This window comes from Bos grunniens, chromosome 14 (assembly GCF_055505025.1).
Source record: "Bos grunniens cultivar Pamir isolate PY7600 chromosome 14, Bosgru_T2T1.0, whole genome shotgun sequence".
Classification (NCBI taxonomy): Eukaryota; Metazoa; Chordata; class Mammalia; order Artiodactyla; family Bovidae; genus Bos; species Bos grunniens.
Genome location: NC_141178.1, coordinates 48,721,523 through 48,743,719, shown reverse-complemented (window position 1 = coordinate 48,743,719; position 22,197 = coordinate 48,721,523). Strand labels below are relative to the sequence as shown.

Here is a 22,197-nt window from a genome sequence, read left to right as displayed (position 1 = left end):
ACCACTGGAGCTTTTATCAAGATCCATTTAATACAAAGCAGAACTCCTACGAGTTACACCAAGAATGTATCCGAAGGCAGGCATCAAGACATTTTCCCAAAAAATGATTATTAGTTAGTTAAGTAGCTCAATCGTGTCCAACTCTGCGACCCTGTGGACTGTAGCCTATTAGGCTTCTCTGTCCATGGGATTCTCCAGGCAAGTATACTGGAGTGGGTTACCGTTTCCTTCTCCAGGGATCTTCCCGACGCAGGAATCGAACTCTGGTCTCCCGCATTGGAGGCAGACGCTTTAACCTCTGAGCCACCAGGGAAGCCCTGGTGGGCTTAATAATAGAAAATGATTATTAGTCAGTATCTAAATGAAGAAGAGGAGGAGGAGGTCGGGGGAGGTGGGAGCAAGTCCCATCTGTAGGACTTTCTTCCCCTTTCACATGTCATTTTAGATATTACCTTAAACTGGAAATATTTCTTCATTACATCGAAGGCACCTCAGACGCTGGGCCTGTGTCTCATTTTTTGGTCTTCCCACAAGGAGCACAGTTCCTCAGCACTGAATATGCACTTGCTATTTTCCTTCTTGGTGAAAGTATTGCTCAGTCGTGTCTAACTCTTTTGAGACCCCATGACTGTAGCCTACCAGGCTCCTCTGTCCATAGGATTCTCCAGGCAAGAATACTGGAGTGGTTGTCATTGCCTTCTCCAGAAGATCTTCCCAACGCAGGGATCAAACCCGGTTCGCCCTCATTACAGGTAGATTCTTTACCATCTGAGCCACCAGAGAAGTCCCTCCCTTCTTGGGGGGCAACCACTACCAGAAAAGTTAAATCTCAGGGCTCTGACATCAGATATTCTCTGTTTGTGTGGGGCTCTGCCTGTGTTTTTCGTGTCAGTGGTACCTAGAAGTGGGTGGGAGACCCAAGTTTTCAAAATAAATGGACAAAAAGATCAGAAAGAAAACAGTTGGGCACTGAGGAAACCAGAAGGGAAAGAGACACGTGTACCCCAATGTTCATCGCAGCACTGTTTATAATAGCCAGGACATGGAAGCAACCTAGATGTCCATCAGCAGATGAATGGATAAGAAAGCTGTGGTACATATACACAATGGAGTATTACTCAGCCATTAAAAAGAATACATTTGAATCAGTTCTAATGAGGTGGATGAAACTGGAGACTATTATACAGAGTGAAGTAAGCCAGAAGGAAAAACATAAATACAGTATACTAACGCATGTATATGGAATTTAGAAAGATGGTAACGATAACCCTGTGTACGAGACAGCAAAAGAGACACTGATGTATAGAACAGTCTTATGGACTCTGTGGGAGAGGGTGGGAAGATTTGGGAGAATGTCATTGAAACATGTGAAATGTCATGTATGAAACGAGATGCCAGTCCAGGTTCAGTGCACGATGCTGGATGCTTGGGGCTGGTGCGCTGGGAAGGCCCAGGGGGATGGTATGGGGAGGTTGGGAGGGAGGAGGGTTCAGGATGGGGAGCATGTGATTTTTTTTTTAAAAATAAAGAAAGAAAAAAAAAAAAAAAAGAAAACAGTTGGGATGTTTACAGAGTCAAGATGTCACTCTAAAGACTGCTGGTTGTTTTCAAAGAAACATATGTTTACAGTATAAAGACCTGACAATCAACCAACTCAACTAAGTGATTAAACTCAACAATGCTAGTGAATGGCCAGGTGCCTCTAATAGAAAACACATACCAAAAAAAAAAAAGAAAACACATACCATGACCTATGAAGGAGTCTGGCCAAAAACATTTTGCCTGAACTGAATTACATGTTTAGACTGAACTTCCAGTTTACAGGAAATATAGAACATGGAGGAATGAGATACGTGCACCACAAGGAAATAATCAGATAACTCTAGAATGTAAAATATTCCACAAATTAGCCTTGTCACTTCGAAAAGTCTGTGTAGTAGAAACAGAAAAAAGTTGACACAGTTTTCTAGTTTATCAAACACTAAGAAAGCAAACAACCGAATGCAATGATTGAATGAATCTTGCTTGGCTCATGGTTTGAAAAAAATACATAGCTAAAAAAGTCACTGAGTGGACAATGAAGATTTGAATGTGGACTGGACTTTGATAATCAATGGAATAGTTACTTTCATGGGGTATTTAAGCTCCTGAGTTAAATAAGAGAATGTTTTCAGAAGACATGTGCTGAAGCTTAAAGGGACCCACAATTACTTTCAAAAGTCTTAACCTCCTACCCAATATATATACATATACATATTCTACACAAACACACACAGGTTGATACAGCAAACTTGACAATAATGAACAATTATTGAATCTAGGTGGTTGGATATACTAATGTTCACTATACTACTATTTCAACTTTTCTGTACAGTTTGAAAATTTGTCATAATAAACATTAGAAAACATGGAGGTGAAAGTAACAAGCAAGGGACTCCCCTGGTGGTCCAGTGGTTAAGAACCCAATTTGCAATGCACGGAATGTAGGTTCAAACCCTGGTGGGGGAACTAAGACCCTGCAGTGCTTCCCAACAAAAGAAGCCACCACAATGAGAAGCCCGCATGCACCACAACCAAGACCCATCACGGGCCAAAAGTAAAAAATTAAAAACAAGCAAACTATTCCTCCTTGCCTGAATAAAAATTTCTTTCTCTTGCATTTCATAATAACAACAAAGTATAAAACCCTTTATTTGGGCCAGTTACTGGGGACGACAAAGGGCTGCAACATCCTCTAAGGACAATAGTCGTCCTGAGGAAAAAGCATAGCCCTCTTTGTTGAGTATCACTTTCACTCCCCTTTCACTATCCACCAGCGACTGCTTTTCAGAAAATAGTAATCATTATTCTCCCAATTCATGGAACTGAGGGTCTTCAAACCAACAATAAAAACAGCTTTGGATAAACTTTACAACCTGTGAGGTTGCTTCTGCATAAAGATAACCTAGTCATTCGGTATCACTCAAGTTTTTTTCTTAATAGTGAAGCAGACAATATGTAAGAAATACAGATACAGAGACAATACAGGCTGTTTCCTATAGTCTGGGTACTTCCTGCTGTTGGAGGCAGGAAGAAGTAGCAGTGGATGAAAGCTGTCAATGACCTCACTTCACACACCAGTCACCTCTATTCCTTCCTGAGCCCTTTGAGAAGATAAACTTGATAAACTAGAGCTTTTCCGAAGACAGGCTGCAAGAAAGAGAAGCACTACTCCACAGTGAAAGTCTGTATTACTTGGGAAAAGCCCAGTGTGAAGTGTGAGTCTTAAAAGTCACAGAACTCTCAACTGTTTAATTCCAGAACTGAAAACACACCACAGGGAGACTTAAAAACCAAAAAGCAAACAGAAGCTTACTGCTTAAAGTATACATATATAAATTATATAACACCATATATTCTCTGTAATATCTACCATCAACTAAATGTGAAAGAAAATTCTTCTTTTCCATTTTTGAGTCCAAGCTCAGGTAAGAGGGCAGGAAAGGCTTACCTAGGTACAACGATGCGTTTTCTTTCTTGACATTGTCATCTAAGTAGGTTGGTCCCAGGGTATAAATAGGTGTGGAGCCCATTCCAATGAGAATCTGTGCGCACACGAATAAAGCCACGTAGACCCAGTGGTCGTTGCCACCCGAGTCCTTCAGGCAGGTGGGAGGCTCCACCTTGACCGAGGAGTTGCCGTTTTGACACAGGCCATAGTTGGAGGCGGAGGCGTTCAACTCTTGGATCTGGTAGGGCGGCGAGACGAAGTGAGGTAAGGCGAAGAGGGCAGCCCCCACAGCGATGAGGAGACCCCCCACGGCCAGCCACAGGGGCCGCCGTCCCCGGCCGCCGAAGTAGCTGACGAACACCACCACCACCAGGCTCCCAATGTCAAAGCAACTGACCAGCAGCCCCGACTCGGAGCTCTTCAGACTGTAGCGCCTTTCGATGGTGGTGATGACGCTGCTCAGGTACCCGGAGACCATCAACGCCTGGATGAAGGTTAGAAAGCACATGCAAACCAGGAAGCAACGGGAATCGGTGAGGACCACGTAGAGGCACCTTCTGCCCTGGAGCATGGCCAGAGTGGAGGACACCGACATGGTTTTGGCGATTTCCACCCCGTGGCGACGTTCCGCCAGTCCTGCCGTCTCTGCCGAAGTAGACGGGGCGGAGGGGCTGGGGGCCGGCGGGTAGGGGTCTGACTTCAACTCCTGATGGCTGGGGGCGGGCTCGGAGCCTTCTTCACTGGCGGGACTCAGGTCTGGCGGGCAGGAGGCGCTGTTCAGGGCGGGTAAACTCTGGGACCTGAAGGACTCGGGTTCACACTTCTCTTGGACAGCTCCTACCCTGGTGCGCGCTTCCTGCGGCTCTCCCGCCTGGGGCTCCAACCCAGCGCCTCGGTCCATGGCTCTCAGAATTCAGATTCGGTCGCCGATCGCACTCAAGGACTCCGGAGCTTTGCATCCACCGGCACGAGGGGCTGAAGCCGGGCCCAGGCTGTCGTGCCCACCAAGGACCGGGGCTGGCGATGCAGAGCCGCGCTGTGGGGCATCCTCACCAGCTGGGAGGTGCCCAGTGCATCCTGACCGCAGTCGTGGTCCCGAGGCTCCGCAGCCGCGTGCCCCAGAGGGCAGGGGTCCGCGCGGTCCTGCGATGAGCCCAACTTAGGGTCCACCCCGGGCTGGGAGCGCGCAGCAGGATCCTGGCGTGTCCCGGGCGCATCCCCTCCGCCGCTGCCGCTCCGCCTGCCGCCCGGAGCGCGTACGCCCGGTGCCCAGCGTGGGGGCGGTTAGCGCTGCTGCCGGGGCCGCATCCCGCCGGGCTGGCTGGGCCAGAGGCGCCCGGTCCTCGCCGCCTCGGCTCGAGACACCCTCGGGCGCAAAGGTGCCAACCTGCAAAGCAGACGAGACGGCGGTCAGAGAAGGGCGGCTGAGTCTGGCTTCCCGGCGCCCCCGGCGGACAGCGCTGGGGGACTCTGACGGTCCGAAGTGGGACCGAGGGACGATCGAGGAACGAAGCCCTGGAGGAGGATTAGGCTGTAGGCAGCAGTCTCTAGAGCCCAAACAATAAGCAGCGGGCGGTCGGCAGAGACCCTCCTTCATTGTCTACGGCGGACCTGCCCCCGCCCCGCCCCTTTTGCCTTAAACAGCGCATCTGCTTTTATATGTTAATAATTATCCACCTGGTAGCTCTGACTCACAGACAGCGTCTTTTATTCGAATGAACTAATTGCAACCTTTTGGTACTCCTACTCCATTACTCAGAATAGAAGAGGCCCAAAAGAACAAAGGAAAGTTTCTTTCCTTTTTTTTTTTTTTTTTTGAACAAGCACGATGCACTCCTAGTCCCGATTTTTAAAAAAGAAAAAAAAGGGGAAAGCGAGGTGTGTAGAAACGTGTGTACACTCTTGTGTGCAGGCACGTGTGCGCCGACTGGATGCGAATCAGTCTTCTCCATCCATTAGAGACAGATACGCATTCAAAGCCCAAGGCAGCAGCAAAAAGGTCAGCGTGCTTGCCTCTTTATCCCCAACACTAAAAATAACACCCCTGCCCCCCAGCCGCCGGGAGAACTATTCAATTACAAATACCAGGGGCGTTCGAGGCTGCGGCCCACGCCAAGTCCCAGAGCGCTGTGTCAAGCGAAACCGAAAATCACTTTGCTTTGCGGAGGAGTGGGGAAGCCACAACCAAACAATGAGACGCGGGAGCGCTGTCACGGCGCGCTGGGAGCCCACGGAGCCAGCTCGGCACGCGCGGGCCAGCAGGGAGGTGTGCTATTTACATCCAGCGCACCCAGCGAGCTTGGGCTCGGGGTGCGCGCGCACCCACACACACACACATACATACATCGGCGTGTCTGTGTAGAAACCCCTCGCGCGATCCGGCACCCAGCTTGAATATAACGCGAGTCGAAAACAGGTGTGTCCCCAGGGTAAGCCTTCGCCCCTTATCTCGGGACTCCCACTCTATTCCTCCGGCCCCCGGGGAGGCGGGCGGGGGGGAGGTGATGTGCACCAGGTGGGAGAGGAGAGCTGGACTTCGCTGCATTGTGTTTCATGCGACGCGCTTTTGTGATGGTGCTGAGAAAAGAAAGGAGGAAGGGTAAAGGGAGAAAGGCAGAGAGCTTGGGATCCAGGGGCGGCCGCTCCGGCGTCTCCCTCGGCTCGACTGGGCCAGCCCAGCTCCCAGATTCCCGGCCTGCCAGCCACTCAGAGCCAGGGCTTCCCCGCCGCCTTCTTGCCCGGGAGCCTTCCCGGGGAACCCCACCGGCGCCGGCGTACAAAGTCGGGGAATCCCGGAAAACTCGCTTCCCCGCGCCCGGGGGAGCGCGCACCCGCACCGCAGCGCACCCGCACCCCAGCGGAGCCTTGGAATGGCACACGGACCCAGGCGGGCGGCTCTCAGAGCCGGCGTGGGGGCCCGGGGACATCTCCTACGCGCGCGCAAACACACACACACATACACACACACGGCCCCGCAGGAGGATAGAACCGCCGGAGACAGCTCGCCGAGCTGAGGGTCTCAAGAGCCGCCGCTACTCACTCGTGAGTCGGCCGGTCAATCTGGCTGGCTGGGAATGGAGCGGGGGTAGGTGGGGACCTTGGAGGCGCGAGAGTAGTTGGGAGCCTCCTGGGGAGGCAGCCTCGGTCCAGCCGCGAGGAAATCAGTGAATGAGTCTGTGACCCCAGCCTCTGGAAACAAGACACACGCGCACAGATGCGCCCGGAGCCGAGCGGCAGAGGGCGCAGGCGCGCGGGCAGCCGCCCAGCCCAGCCCGGAGGCGGCGAGCCACCAGGCTGCCTTTTCACCTGAAAGGCGGGGGACCGTGAAGATTAGGGCAGGGAGCAGGTCTCCAGAAAAGTCAGCTACTCAGGCAGAGAGCCCACTCGGAATAAAGAAGTTGAAATTTCTGCTGGTTTATTACGTGCTGTGGGCACCCACCATGTCTCGGAGACCATAGCAGGTAGATTCTGGGAACCAAAGATGGACGGGACAGGATCCGTGGACCGAGGAAACCTCTGTTTTGTGGAGGAAATACTCCTGTAAGTAGCCTATAACGACACAGTAACTTCTATACAGGGTGTCACGGAAGAACCATTATTATATATCGATTATAATATCCATTATTAACCCATTAGACCTTCATTTCCAGACAGCAGGAAAGGCATGTGCAAAGGCCCTGGGGCACGATGCTGCAAAGAAATCTTGGATCTCAGGGTGATTGCAGAGATGGGGCAGAGAGCTGGCCAGCAAGAGTGGCACAGTAGAAAAGGTCAGCACTGAAGGGCCAGTGACATCCAACCTCTGTCACCAGACAGTTGGTTCTGACACTGGTAGGTGAATGGAGGCCATGTGGAGGGAGTGGAGGCAATCTCAGCAATCTCTGAGCAAAATGTGATGCGGCAGTGGTGGAGCATGGAGAGGAAGGAACTCCTTGAGAACACTGACAAGACAGAAGTAGCCAGACTTAGAAGCCGATGTTAACCAGAGATTGAGGTCCAAGGAAAACACAAGCAGAGAAACATACTCTTGGGGTAAGATGTTTCTCCTTTAAGATACCTTGACTTTGAAATGCCTCTGGGACATCTGAGTGTATACACATCCCATAAAGCACCAGATATATAACATACAGGCAGTTGGGATTAGGGGAGTGAATTAGGAGGCAACAGCCAGACACAGCATGAGGTGGGTGAATAAGGAGATCAGAGGAGGGGTAGACTAAGGACAGGGCCCTGGGGACAGGGTGATCTAAGAGCTGGAGAGGGAAAAAGCTAAGGAAGGAGATTAGAAGCAAGGGTCAGAGAGATCTGTGAAGAATCAGAAAAGAGGGACCATCACAGAAGCCAGATGCAAGAAAGGCTGCCGAGTCGCCAAATAGGATAACAGAAAAGAGCCCATGGGCTGTAGAAAGTGGGAGGACATTGCAGAGCTCTAACAGAGGGAGATGTAACCTAATGAGGGGAGGGAATTGTTCTACATTTACTGGTGACCTCACTGACCATCCTGCCATGCCAAAGCCACTTCACTCACCCCTGGCCTTATCCAGTGAGAGCGCGGGATCCACTTCACAGTGTGATGAGGGAAATGGAGAGAGACTATGTAACACGAGTGGTAAAGGCACACAGCTAGTCTCGGGATGATAAAAGGTCCATGCTCCATAGTACTTCGTTCCCCAGGGATGGTGAAAATAAGCTTTTAATCTGTTTTAACAATCGTTTTGCTCCAAAATTGATTTTTTTTAATTTTCAGATAGAGAAATAAGCTTCCACTGTTTCTCATAGTGCTTTGCGTAGCAATTTTAAAGGTCCAAAGATATTACATTATTAATTCTCTCAGGAGAGCCCATTTCATACTGGAAAGCCACATGGGATAGTGAAAAGAGTGTAGAATCAACTTGAAATTTTTATCCCAGCTCAGTTATCACAGCCATGAGCAATTTATTCAATTGTTATTTATTTATCTTGATTTCCTCAGCAATAAAGTGAGAACAATATTACACTGAGTGTGCCTGAGAAGGGCACAAACATACCTTGAAATGTTTGAGATGTACATACTTTGAAAATGTGCTCTGTCAAGTCAATCTTTCTTTTGCTAAAAAAAAAAAAAAATCCATGTTCTTAACTATGACTCCCTTTCAGTCACACAGCAGCTTAACTTTTCAGTACATCTTGCGTCTTTTAATTATCTCACATGAGTCCAACAACCACCATATGTACAGCTGATCGTTACAGAAAAAAATATTAAGTCAGCTGACACCAAAAGAACAGTTAGTGCATCCTCCAAGGCCGCATCGAGACAGCACTGGTCTGGCAACTACCAAACTGATCAATCAAACAAGACAAAGACATTCATTCCTCATTTCCTGTCCCTGTCCTGTCTTCTTGAGATCTCCCTCAAGCGCACAGTCACTTTTCTACAAACAGGATATATGACGCCAGTTGACACCCTTGCCCATGATCTTAGCTATGTGGCACTTCCTATGCCTTATCACTCCTCTGAGCTTACTCTGGATCCAAAACAGTCTGTCCTTCCAGGCTCTGAGGCCCATTCTTTCATTTCAGCCTCAGCCCCAGACATGAGTAGTTCCACAGCAAATTCAATCTGGCACCAAATCGCATCAGGTGCCAGCAAAGGCTTCCCTGCTGAAAGTCAAAGAATCATGTCCCTGCCACCTGCTGTTTATTCATGGTCAATTACCATAGTTACACCAGAAACAATTCTGAGAACCTATAGGATTTTTTATTGCCACTAATAGATCACAATTTATAAACAGAATTCAAAACATCCAATTAGCTACCCATGTGCTATGCTAAGTCGATTCAGTCGTGTCCGACTCTGTGCGACCTCATAGATGGCAGTCCACCAGGCTCCCCCTTGCCTGGAATTCTCCAGGCAAGAACACTGGAGTGGGTTGCCATTTCCTTCTCCAATGCATGAAACTGAAAAGTGAAAGTGAAGTCACTCAGTCGTGTCCTACTCCTAGCGACCCCATAGACTGCAGCCTACCAGGCTCCTCTGTCCATGGGATTTGCCAGGCAAGAGTACTGGAGTGGGTTGCCATTGCCTTCTCCAGCTACCCATATAGGAAACAAGAAGAAAACATTTATCAACAGACATTTCTTGAGCTTTCCCTTTCAGTTAAATGTGCCTTTGGAAAAGGTCAGATATGCCTCCATCAGCCCTAATCTTCAGATTCAGAGAAAGAAATGGACTTACTTCATGGAGTTCTGCTACCCCTATGGCTTATTTCACACAATATGAAAGAGTACAGTTGCTGAGACGAGAATACCTGCCTTCTTAGGTATATCGGTAGAGATAGCACAGGGCTATAAACTCTCTGCAAATCTTCAGGTGTGCTTATGCCGTTTCTAAGTCACTAATCAGTCTAATTTACACATAAATTGCTTCTTTCCCAGTCTTCATATAATAAGATGGCAGCCTCTGCAATTCCATGAATTTGAGCAAGCTCTGGGAGTTGGTGATGGACAGGGAAGGCTGGCATGCTGCAGTCCATGGGTTCACAGTCAGACATGACTGAGTGACTGAATTGAACTGAACTTTGAAACTAACTAGGGCATTCAGTTTTGTTTTGTTTTGTTTTTTAATGTGGGCCATTTTTTTTTAAAGTCTTATTGAATTTGTTACAATATTGCTTCTGTCTTAAGTTCTGGTTTTTTGGCCAAAAGGCATGTGGAATCTTAGCTTCCCAACCAGGGATAGAACCCACACCCCCTGCACTGGAAGGCGAAGTCTTAACCACTAGACTGCCAGGGGAGTCCCACTAGTGCATTCTATGAGCCTGAAATCTAGCTCCTCTGGAGAATAGGGCAAGGAAAGCAGAAAGGACCCCTTTCTCCACTCTCATCACTTTTTCCTTAAGAGGATCAATTCAGAGGTCTCCCAGACACAAGAAGAAGGGCTCAGTTTAGGTCCAGAATATTTTCTGTGCCACTACTCTAATTGAATTAGGTATTAGTTCTTGAAGAGGAGTAAATTGTATTTCAAAGGTAACCTTTCATGCTGCTGCTGCTAAGTCGCTTCAGTCGTGTCTGACTCTGTGTGACCCCATAGACGGCAGCCCACCAGGCTCCCTCATCCCTGGGATTCTCCAGGCAAGAACCTTTCATACATACATATAAATTCAATTCAGTGTATTTCAATATATATAATAAAAATACAGCTTTATTGACAGACCCTGAAGAAGTATATAGATATACTACTATATCTATATAGAAGGGATATAATTAAATTACATCTCTATTCTTTTAAGTTAATTTTTTGGCCACATGGCTTGCGGGATCTTACTTCCTTGATCAGGGATTGATCCTGCACCCTCAGCAGTGAAAGCGCAGAGTCCTAATGACTGGACCACCAAGGAATTCCCCAGATCTCTATTCTTGATTCAAAAAAGTAGTTTACAGTATGACTGATTTCCTCATTTTCTTTTCTTTTTTTATTTAATTTAATGGGTTTTTAGTGAAATATGATTGACATATAACATTGTATTAGTTTTTGATGTACAATATATTGATTTAATATAGTGTGTATATATTGCAAAATGATCATGGCAATAAGTCTACATTAGTTACAAATTTCTTTTCTTGTGGTAAGGATGTACTCTCTTAGCAACTTTCACATATCCAATATGGTGTGTATGTGTGTATGCTTAGTCACTCCGTCGTATCTGACTCTTTTCGACCCCATGGACTGTGGCCCGCCAGGCTCCTCTGTCCATGGGGATTCTCCAGACAACAATACTGGAGTGGGTTGCCATGCCCTTCTCCAGGGGATCTTCTCAATTCAGGTATCAAGCCCAGGTCTCCCACATTGCAGGCAGATTCTTTACTGTCTGAGCCAATATGGTATTATTGATTATAAGGTTATAAAGTCGCCCCTTAACAGAACTTGGCATTTATGCCTTTCATGCTCAGTCGCTAAGTTGTGACCAACTCTTTGCGACTCCCTGGACTGTAGCCCACCAGGCTCCTCTGTCCATGGGATTTCCCAGGCCAGGATACTGGAGTGGGTTGCCATTTCCTTCTCCAGGGGAAACTCCGGAACCAAGGATCAAATCCGCATCTCCCACATTGGCAGGCAATTCTTTAACACTGAGTCACCAGGGAAGCCCATTTATACCCTTCAGTTCAGTCGCTCAGTCGTGTCTGACTCTTTGCGACCCCATGAATTGCAGCACGCCAGGCCTCCCTGTCCTTCACCAACTCCCGGAGTTCACTCAGACTTACATCCATGGAGTCCGTGATGCCCTCCAGCCATCTCATCCTCTGTCGTCCCCTTTTCCTCCTACCCCCAATCCCTCCCAGTATGAGAGTCTTTTCCAGTGAGTCAGCTCTTCTCATGAGGTGGCCAAAGTACTGGAGTTTCAGCTTTAGCATCATTCCTTCCAAAGAACACCCAGGGCTGATCTCCTTTAGAATGGACTGGTTGGATCTCCTTGCAGTCCAAGGGACTTGCAAGAGTCTTCTCCAGCACCACAGTTCAAAAGCATCAATTCTTCAGCACTCAGCCTTCTTCACAGTCCAACTCTCACATCCATACATGACCACAGGAAAAACCATTGCCTTGACTAGACAGACCTTTGTTGGCAAAGCAATGCCTCTGCTTTTTAATATGCTATCTAGGTTGGTCATAACTTTCCTTCCAAGGAGTAAGCGTCTTTTAATTTCATGGCTGCAGTCACCATCTGCAATGATTTTGGAGCCCCCAAAAATAAAGTCTGACACTGTTTCCACTGTTTCCCCATCTATTTCCCATGAAGTGATAGGACCAGATGCCATGATCTTAGTTTTCTGAATGTTGAGCTTTAAGCCAACTTTTTCACTCTCGTCTTTCACTTTCCTCAAGAGGTTTTTTAGTTTCTCTTCACTTTCTGCCATAAGGGTGGTGTCATCTGCATATCTGAGGTTATTGATATTTCTCCCGGCAATCTTGATTCCAGCTTGTGCTTCTTCCAGCCCAGCGTTTCTCATGATGTACCCTTACTGAGAAGTAAATTTCAATCTAGGTAAACAGAAGAGGCACAGATCTAGCCCTGGGTCACAGTGATTCAGGCAATCACTCCAGCCCTGGGATTTGAGTATGGTGACCACCGTATCAGTTTGTTTGTCTTTATTCTGCTGGGTCTTTGTTGCAGAACACTGGGCTGTTTGTTGAGGCACACAGGCTCTCTAGTTGTATTTCCAGATTTAGTTCCTCAACCAGGAGCTGAACCCGAGTCCCCTGCATTGGAAAGAGGATTCCTAACCACTAAACCACCAGGGAAGTCCCCAGCATATCAGTTTTAGGCCTGCAAGTCTGATGAACACTTGGACACCTGGTTACACTCTGAAGGAGCCAAGAAACAAGGCAGTGCCACTGGGCTGTTTGTTGAGGCACACAGGCTCTCTAGTTGTATTTCCAGATCTTAGTTCCTCAACCAGGAGCTGAACCCGAGTCCCCTGCATTGGAAAGAGGATTCCTAACCACTAAACCACCAGGGAAGTCCCCAGCATATCAGTTTTAGGCCTGCAAGTCCTCAACCCAAGAAACCATAGTCTGGTGAACACTTGGATACCTGGTTACACTCTGAAGGAGCCAAGAAACCAGGCAGTGCCTCTGGGAATGAGCCAGGACAAGAAGACAATACTATCAACTAGCACCTCCTAGAAACTGCCATCTCCCTTAATAAAAACATGCCAGACACACCACGGCTAGTAATGAGGAGAAAATTTCCTACGAAGAAGAGACATTTGTCTGCAGAGGTTCGCATTCCCTTGAAAGACTTTTGTCATCACCTCCACTGCCAGCTGGGCCTGGGAAAGAAAAGAGATGGCAGGAGCGATCTGCTATGGCCTCAGCCCTCTGCACATTCTCTGTGGATATGTTGAAAATGCAAGACTCTGACCACTTTTCATCCAGGCCATTTCTCAGCCAGCCAGGTTGTGTTTGCAGCTGGCAACTTTGAAGGGCGAGGTAACCTTCCCAGCTGGACAAAGAGCAGGCTCAGTTCTTCTTTCTTCAGGGCAGCCCCCCAGGCTCAATCCTCCTTCCTAAATGCACAAGAAAGCATCCGCAGTGGACTCTGTATCACCTCATGAGACTTAGGCACACAAGGAACTGAAACACACATCTCTCACATAAGTCACAACAGTATGTTTTGAATGGGTCTCTTAGAGTAAAGGAAGGATGAGATGGCTGGATGGCATCACTGACTCAATGGACGTGAGTCTGAGTGAACTCGGGAGTTGGTGAAGGACAGGGAGGCCTGGCGTGCTTCGATTCATGGGGTCGCAGAGAGTCGGACACGACTGAACAACTGAGCTGATCTGAATTAAACTTAAAAGCTTTTTGCACAGCAAAGGAAGCCATCCACAAAATGAAAAGACAACCTACTGAATGGGACAAAAGTATTTGCATATGACACAACTGATGGAGATTATTATTCAACATATAGAAACACATCATGGAACTCAACATCAAAAAATTTTTTTAATGGGCAGAAGAACTGAGTAGACATTTTTCCAGAAAGGAAATGCAGATGGTCAACAAGCACATGAAAAGACACTCAACATTACTCACTGTCAGTGAAATGCAAATCAAAACCACCATGAAATATCACCTTACACCAAATGACAGTCAAAATGACTGTCTTCAAAAAGAATACAAATAACAAATGTTAGCAAGGACATAGAGAAAAGGGAACTCTTGTACACTGTTGCTAGAAATGTAAATTGGTCCAGCCATTGTGGAAAACAGTATGGAGGTTTCTCAAAAAACTAAAAATAGAACTACCATATGACCTAGCAATTCTACTCCTGGTTATATATCTGAAAAAAGTACTAATTTGAAAAGATACATGCACCCTAGTGCCCATGGCAGTGTTATTTATAATTGCCAAGATATGGTAGTAACCTAAGTGTCCACCAACAGATGAATACACACACACACACACACACACACACACACACACACACACACACTGGAATATTACTTGGCCATAAAAAAGAAGGAAATTATGTCATTTGCAGCAATTTGGATGGACTTGAAAGGTATTATGCCAAGTGAAATAAGTAAGACAAAGACAAATACCATATGATGTGACTTATATGTGAAATGTAAAGATACAACAAACCAGTGAATATAACAAAAAGAGCAGACTCACAGATAAAGAAAACAAACCTACAGTCAGTTAACAGTGGGGATCAGGAAGGGGGAGCAATAAACAGGTGGGGGAATTAGAGGAACAGCCTATTAGGTAAAACATAAGCTACATACATATATTGTACAACACGGGGAATAACTGTCAATAGGGTATAACCTTAAAAATTATGAATCACTATATTGTACACCAGTAACTTATATAATATTATACAGCAACTATATTTTAATTAAAAAAATGAAAAGATGAAGCATGCCTATAGTGAAATATTTAAATGGATTAAAGGATGAAGCAGTCTAAAGACAAACAGTGCATATTATTGCTTTGGAATAAAAACACAAAACAAGCTGCTCATAGAGCCGTCATCTCAGTAATGGCTGGGATTCAGGTTTTTACGAGATTGCCTAACCTTTCAATCACTAGCCATGGTTTCATTCCCAGCTCATGACTCCTCCCTAGCCTTCTCTGCATTCCTGTCCTTTACTTGGAAACTTGAGCATCACAGAACAAGCTGACCATGAAGCCCACCCCTCAGAATGCTGCTGCCCACCTGCCACCACATCCTAGCACAAGGTGGAGAATAACTGGTCAGCTGTGGGGAGACACCTGGCCCCATTGCCTCAGAGCCAGTCTTGTAGAGAGAGACCAGGTCAACCCTGCCGTCCTAAGAACCCAAATCACAGCACCATATAGTAGGATTCTTTTAATAAAAACTCAGAAATGTAGGGGACTCTGCAGAATGATCGGGAGCTCAGAGCTGTCTGTCTTTTCAAACATTATTTCCTTAATATAAAGACACCAGAAAAGAGCTCTTCACAGAATTCACTCAAATCCCCTTCTCTCCTCTGTATCCTCTTTTGTTGATGACATTTTTGATAATTATCTGATTGCAGAAAAACTCCACAAATCCAGGTTGAAGAGGTATATTTAAATATATATATTTTATTTTGTATTGGGGAATAGCTGATTAGCAAACCATGTGATAGTTCAGGTGAACAGTAAAGGGGCTCAGCCATACATACACATGTACCCATTCTCCCCCAAAACTCCCCTTCCATCCAGGCTGCCACAAACATTGAGCAGAGTTCCCTGTGGGTTATCCATTTTAAATACAAAGTGCTGTATTATTTTTAACTATTACTATTGTTTTGGGCACACGTGTGCAGGTGCCTGTATCTCTGGCCTGACTTTTATCCTCCATTCTCTTTGGATGTCGGTGATACCCTGATAATTGTTCTCATTTTCTTGGTTGTAACTAATGAATACCAAATGACCCAATCCGAATAGAATATACCACTTGGACCATCAGGGGAGTGATTTTAAAGGATTTAGTGTTCTGTTTGGGGGCTGCATAACCTGTCATCAAGGAATGGGATTTAAATGACAAATGAATTGTGTTATGTCATTCCCTCTGTGAAAATCAGAGCAGTTAGAGTCTAAATTTAGTTTGCCCAAAGAGAGGAATGACCAGGCGAATAGGCATGTATACAATGGAAATATAACATCTAAACATCATGATCTTTCTTCCTTCCTTTAGCTGATTTTGTTTGTGAAATTTCACACTAGAGGAAGAATGTGATTTTTCAAAGAGAAAAGAACTGTTGTGAAAGTTTGCACATTCCAGTTTCTCCCCTGGAGTTTAAAATATACCTTTCTCTTACTCCACATCAGGAGGCCACAAGTTTTTTCTGCCATCTAGTACTTCTTCCATTCTGTTTTTTCAAGGAAAATAACATTGTTTCTCTTCCACCCTCAGTAATGTCAAAACATGCTTTTAGAATGGAGACTCATACAAGTCACACTGTGCCCTATGGTTCTTAAACTGTTATTTAAATACTGTCATGCATAGAGAACAGTGGTGGTTGCCAAGGGGGAGGGGGCAGGGAAGGGAAGAACTGGGAGGTTGGGGTTAGCAGATTTCAATTTTCATACACAGAATGAATGAAAAACAAGGCCTTCATATATAGCACAGAGAACTATATTCAGTATCCTTTGATAAACCCTAATGGAAAATAATATTTAAAAAATAAGGAAAGGGGGAACAAATTGAGAGAGTAGCATTGACATATATACACTACCATGTATCAAATAGATGGCTAGCGGGAAGCTGCAGTAGAGCACAGGGAGCTCAGCTCAGTCTCTCCGTCGCCCTGAAGGGTGGGATGGGGATGGGGGGAGGCTCACGAGGGAGGGGATATATGCATACATATGACTGATTCATGATGCTGTACAGCAGAAGCTAACACAACATTGTAAAGTAATTATATTCCAATTAAAAAAAAAAGGGATGCTGTCTTTTAGGTTATAAACATTGGTAAAGAGGGTATCAGTTAAAATATTTAATTCCATAATGCATTATTAAAAAAAGTATGTATCATGGTTTTAAAAAATACTTGATAAAAGAATGTATATGTATGTATAACTGAATCACTTTGATATACAGCAGTAATTAACACATTGTCAATCAATTATACTTGAATAAATAATTAAAAAATAAATACCGTCACAGGCTAAATCGTGTCCTTTCCAAAATCCACAAGTTGAAGCCATAACCCCATATTTCTCATCCTGTGACTGTATTCGGTAATAGGCTCTCTAAAGAGGTAATGAAGTTAAAATGAGATCATTAGGGTGAGCTCTTATCCAATATTACTGGTGCCCTTTTAAGAACAGGAAATTGGGACACAAACAGGTATAGCAGGAAGACCAAGTGAAGACACGGAGAACCTGGATGGCTCATCTACCAGCCAAAAGGAAAGGCCTCGGGAGAAATCAACCCTCTTGACACCTTGATCTCCAGCTTCCAGCCTCCAAAATCATGAGACAATAAATTTCTGTTGTTTGAGCCAATTCACGCTCCTTTGTTATGGCAACCCTAGCGAACTAATACAAATATTGATGAAAAGAAAATCAAATATTTAAAAATGATAATAAATAACTTACTTTAAGGTTTATTCTTAAAAGAATTTTTCAAAATTTTAAACATTTCTCACAGTAAGAAAAAGTAAAAACTTTTATGATTCACTTCTCACAATAAAGTCTAAAGAGATGACTTAAAAAAACCCTATGGTGCCTGTTAGTCAAAGAATATGGTCTAATACAGTGCATTTTAATGCATAAGAAATGTCACAAGATTGATAGGAAAAACTACTGTGATTGGGACATGTTAAAAATTAAAAGCAGTTTATATCAAAGTAATGTAATCCATGAGGCTTCCCTGGTGGCTCAGTGGTAAAGACCCCGCCTGCCAATGCAGGAGATGCAGAATCCCTGGGTCAGGAAGATCCCCTGGAGAAGGAAATGGCAACCCACTCCAGTATTCTTGCATGGGAAATCCCATGGACAGAGGAGCCTGGTGGGCTACACTCCATGGGGTTGGAAAAGAGTCAGACACGCCTGAGCCACTAAACAACAATGTAATCCATAAGTGAGCAATTTAGAAGAAGAAAATAAGTCAAAAGATAAACCCAATGGGAAAAGAAATGAAGTATACTGTGTCTAAAACAGAAATGCTAATCACAAATCTGACAACATTCCTAAGATCTAGAAAGCATGTAAGAAAGCATAAGGGACTTCCCTGGTGGTCCAGTGGCTGACTCCACGGTCCCAGCACAGGGGATCCAGATTTGATCCCTAGTCAGGGAACTAGATCCCACATGCTGCAACTAAAAATTCTCATGCCACAACTAAGACCCTGAGCAGCCAAATAAATAAATATTAAAAAATAAAAAGCATAGATCTTGGGGAAAAGTAACAATCCTTTGATAAAAAAGTGGTAACATCCAGCAAATTTGGAAAACTCAGCAGTGGCCACAGGACTGGAAAAGGTCACTTTTCATTCCAATCCCAAAGAAAGGCAATGCCAAAGAATGCTCAAACTACCGCACAATTGCACTCATCTCACACACTAGTCAAGTAATGCTCAAAATTCTCCAAGCCAGGCTTCAATAGTACATGAACCATGAACTTTCAGATGTTCAAGCTGGATTTAGAAAAGGCAGAGGAACCAGAGATTAAATTGCCAACATCTGTTAGATCATCGAAAAAGCAAGAGAGTTCCAGAAAAACATCTACTTCTGCTTTATTGACTATGCCAAAGCCTTTGACTGTGTGAATCACAATAAACTGTGGTAAATTCTGAAAGAGATGGGAATACCAGACCACCTGACCTGCCTCTTGAGAAATGTGTATGCAGGTCAGGAAGCAACAGCTAGAACTGGACATGGAACAACAGACTGGTTCCAAATCAGGAAAGGAGTATGTCAAGGCTGTATATTGTCACCCTGCTTATTTAACTTATATGCAGAGTACATCATACGAAATGCCAGGCTGGATGAAGCACAAGCTGGAATCAAGATTGCCAGAAGAAATATCAATAACCTCAGATATGCAGATGACACCACCCTTATGGCAGAAAGTGAAGAACTAAAGAGCCTCTTATGGAAAGTGAAAGAGGAGGGTGAAAAAGTTGGCTGAAAACTCAACATTCAGAAAACGAAGATCATGGCATCTGGCCCATCACTTCATGTCAGATAGATGGGGAAACAGTGAGAGACTTTTATTTTGGGGGCTCCAAAATCACTGCGGATGGTGATTACAGCCATGAAATTAAAAGACGCTTACTCCTTGGAAGGAAAGTTATGACCAACCTAGACAGCATATTCAAAAGCGGAGACATTACTTTGCCAACAAAGGTCCATCTAGTCAAAGCTATGGTTTTTCCAGTAGCATGTATGGATGTGAGAGTCGGACTATAAAGCTGAGCACCGAAGAATTGATGCTTTTGAACTGTGGTGTTGGAGAAGGCTCTTGAGAGTCCCTTGGACTGCAGGGAGATCCAGCCAGTCCATCCTAAAGGAAATCAGTCCTGAATATTCATTGGAAGGACTGATGCTAAAGCTGAAACTCCAATACTTTGGCCAGCTGATGCAAAGAACTGACTCTTTTGAAAAGACCCTGATGCTGGGAAAGATTGAAGGCAGGAAGAGAAGGGAACGACAGAGGATGAGATGGTTGGATGGCATCACCGAGTCAATGGACGTGAGTTTGAGTAAACTCTGGGACAGGGAGGCGTGGAGTGCTGCAGTCCATGGGGTCTCAAAGAGTCAGACACAACTGAGCTGAACTGAACTGAACATTATCCATGTGTCCAGATTCTCCTCATGTTAGGCTTCTCAAACAGGGGCTGTGTGTCCCCAGGAGCACTGGGCCCCCTGCCAGTGGTAAAGCCACTGAGCAAGTAAGAGACTTTAATTGGGGAGCTGGCTGACCAAAAAGATGGCAGGTTAGCACCTCAAAATAACCATCTTATCAGGGTCTGGATGCCAGGTTTTTTTATAGATCAGAGATTGGGGGAAGTGAGGAAGCAAAGTAAAAATGCTATTAATCTTGCAAACATCTCTAGAATGGCCAACCTCAAGCAGGGAATGTGTTAATTTCTTCCTTCCTGCTGTGTGAGGTGGACAGGGTTTTAACAAAGGCACTTTAGTCAGGCAGAGGGGCGGTGCTCTCTGAGGCAGGCCATTCTGTACGATTATAACAACAAAAGCAACAAAAAGCCAGTCAAAGAAACAATTCCATCATGGGGTCAGAATTGGCTTCTTGTCTGGAACACCATCATGGTAAACAGTCCCCTCAAATTACCCAGGAGAGTTGGCAACTTTTGGAACCCTGATTACCTCCACGCCTACCTTTAATTTCTAAAGATGGTTAGTTTCAGATATCAGTAAAAAAAAAAAAAAGCAAGAATGATGCAATCCATACTCAAGTGTGAATGATTGATAACATAATCCCTCAGGCATTGTTTTGTTTGAAAAACAAATGTGTGGACAATTTAAGAGATCTTCAAACTGTGTGGTTGAGGTATTTTCCCCCCCAGGACCTTCTAAATAAAATAAATACACACCTCTTGAGGATAAAACTTGAGGTACCAGATAAAGGAACTTCTTAATCTTTTCAACAAAAGTGCCCTGGTGGAAAGGAGTGGCCCCAGATCCTGGGGAGTCTGGAATGCCAGTAGCCCTAAGTAACCTTTAGCATGTACCACATTTCTTTAAAAGGTCCTGCTTTATTAGAAAAAAAAAAAAATCTGAATTTTTTTTCAATCCCGTAAGACACCTGTTTGTCACATTTTCAAAACTCAATAAATATATTTTCTAGGATGATGCCCCCTGATGAAGAACTAAGATTCCACATGCCATGGAGCAACTAAGACTGTGCACCCAACTACGGAGCCCAAGCTAGAGCCTGTGCTCCACAACCAGAGAGTCCCTGTGCCACAGCGAAAGATCCTGCACGACGGAACTAAGACCTGATGCAGCCAATAAATAATTTTTAAAGGATTTATAAAATACGGATGGTATTGAAGGAGGGAATAGACAGAACAGGCTCTATCTTGAAAGCAGGACTCCATATTGGGCCAGACTGTGAACTTTGAGCTATGTGCCCAGTATCTATGGAAACGACATACCAACTGGAAAACCAGGCCCCCAGAAGGAAGAGCCCCAGGGCTCCTACCTAGACTCTCGCCTAAAAGAATACCCTAATTATCTGTGTAACCAAATAGAATCATACCTTCTATTATGCTCATTGGGGTATGACCACAGGCCTGTTGATAATTGTCCACTATTAACTACCTAGGCTTAAGTCTTATGAATCACAGATTAACTTTGATTGTATCTTTCTTTTCCTTTGTTCAGACTAGTTTCAGGGAATTTGGGGAAGTGGGTTTGGGCACGCACATTTAGGGTATATAAGGTTTTCACAGAAACTAGTCAGGGTCCTTGGCTAAGAGGAGACTCAGCCTTGGGCCAGCTGGTGTAATAAACTGTACTCCACTATCTGCATTGTCCTTCTGAGTAAGTTTGTTTCCCGGAAGGCATGGCTACATTATGTTTCTGTTTAAGGTCAGAAGAACATTATAGCTGCTAAAGGTGAATAAAATGGAAATGCTGAAGGCTGTATTGAAGGCAAAAGGAGATTGAAGGCAAACGAGAAGAGGGCAACAGAGGATGGGATGGTTAGCTAGCATCACCGATTCAATGGACATAAGTTTGAGCAAACTCCAGGAGTTGGTGATGGACAGGGAAGCCTGGTGGGCTGCAGTCCCTGGGGCCTCAAAGAGTCAGACATGACTGAGCGACTGAACAACAACAAATGCTGCACTGAGGCAGCATAGTTAGCTCCTTGTGTGGCAGATGATTACATTTTTAATATCTATTTATCTATTTGTCTGTACCGGGTTGTAGTTGCAGGATTTAGTTCCCTGACCACCACCAAAGTCTCCATATGGCTACATTTGACCAAACTCTTTCTGCGACCATCTTCCAGCCCCACTTTCAGGAACTTTCCCAGCCCAGGGACCAGAGGAGCAGGCCAATGTGGTGAAGAACCACACTCTCCTGCAAGTGACTGCTCCAAGCGTAGGTGTGGGGCCAGTAGGGCAACCAGAATCCTTCCCTGGGCTTGTATGAATGGAAGCATGGAGAGAAAACCACCTTTCCTTTTGCATCAGCAAGTTGGAATGTTAAAAGTCTGGTACTACCTGAGGCCACG

At 45.2% G+C, this 22,197-nt stretch overlaps 1 protein-coding gene and 1 long non-coding RNA gene across 6 annotated transcripts in view; one reads left to right on the top strand and one right to left on the bottom strand.

Moving 5' to 3' along the window:
• The window catches only part of SLCO5A1 (solute carrier organic anion transporter family member 5A1), a 146,446-nt gene extending 139,721 nt beyond the window's left edge, over nucleotides 1-6,725 (bottom strand). For 2 of the 4 annotated variants that reach the window (XM_086335457.1, XM_086335458.1), the window contains exons 1-2: nucleotides 6,531-6,725; nucleotides 3,491-4,877 (exon numbers count right to left, since the gene is read on the bottom strand). In XM_086335457.1, coding sequence (XP_086191583.1) covers nucleotides 3,491-4,391 — 901 coding nt within the window. In that variant the 5' untranslated portion in view covers nucleotides 4,392-4,877; nucleotides 6,531-6,725. Of the gene's footprint in view, nucleotides 1-3,490; nucleotides 4,878-6,530 lie in introns of those variants that run through there. The other 2 variants (XM_086335459.1, XM_086335460.1) reach the window with 2 other exon arrangements.
• On the top strand, nucleotides 5,647-21,482 carry LOC147359388 (uncharacterized). Of its 2 annotated transcripts, none has more exons than XR_015140253.1 (2): nucleotides 5,647-5,906; nucleotides 20,803-21,482. It is a non-coding gene; the product is annotated as an uncharacterized LOC147359388 (long non-coding RNA). The 2 variants fall into 2 exon arrangements; XR_015140252.1 differs by having other exon boundaries at nucleotides 5,648-5,919.
• Nucleotides 21,483-22,197: the final 715 nt, after the last annotated feature.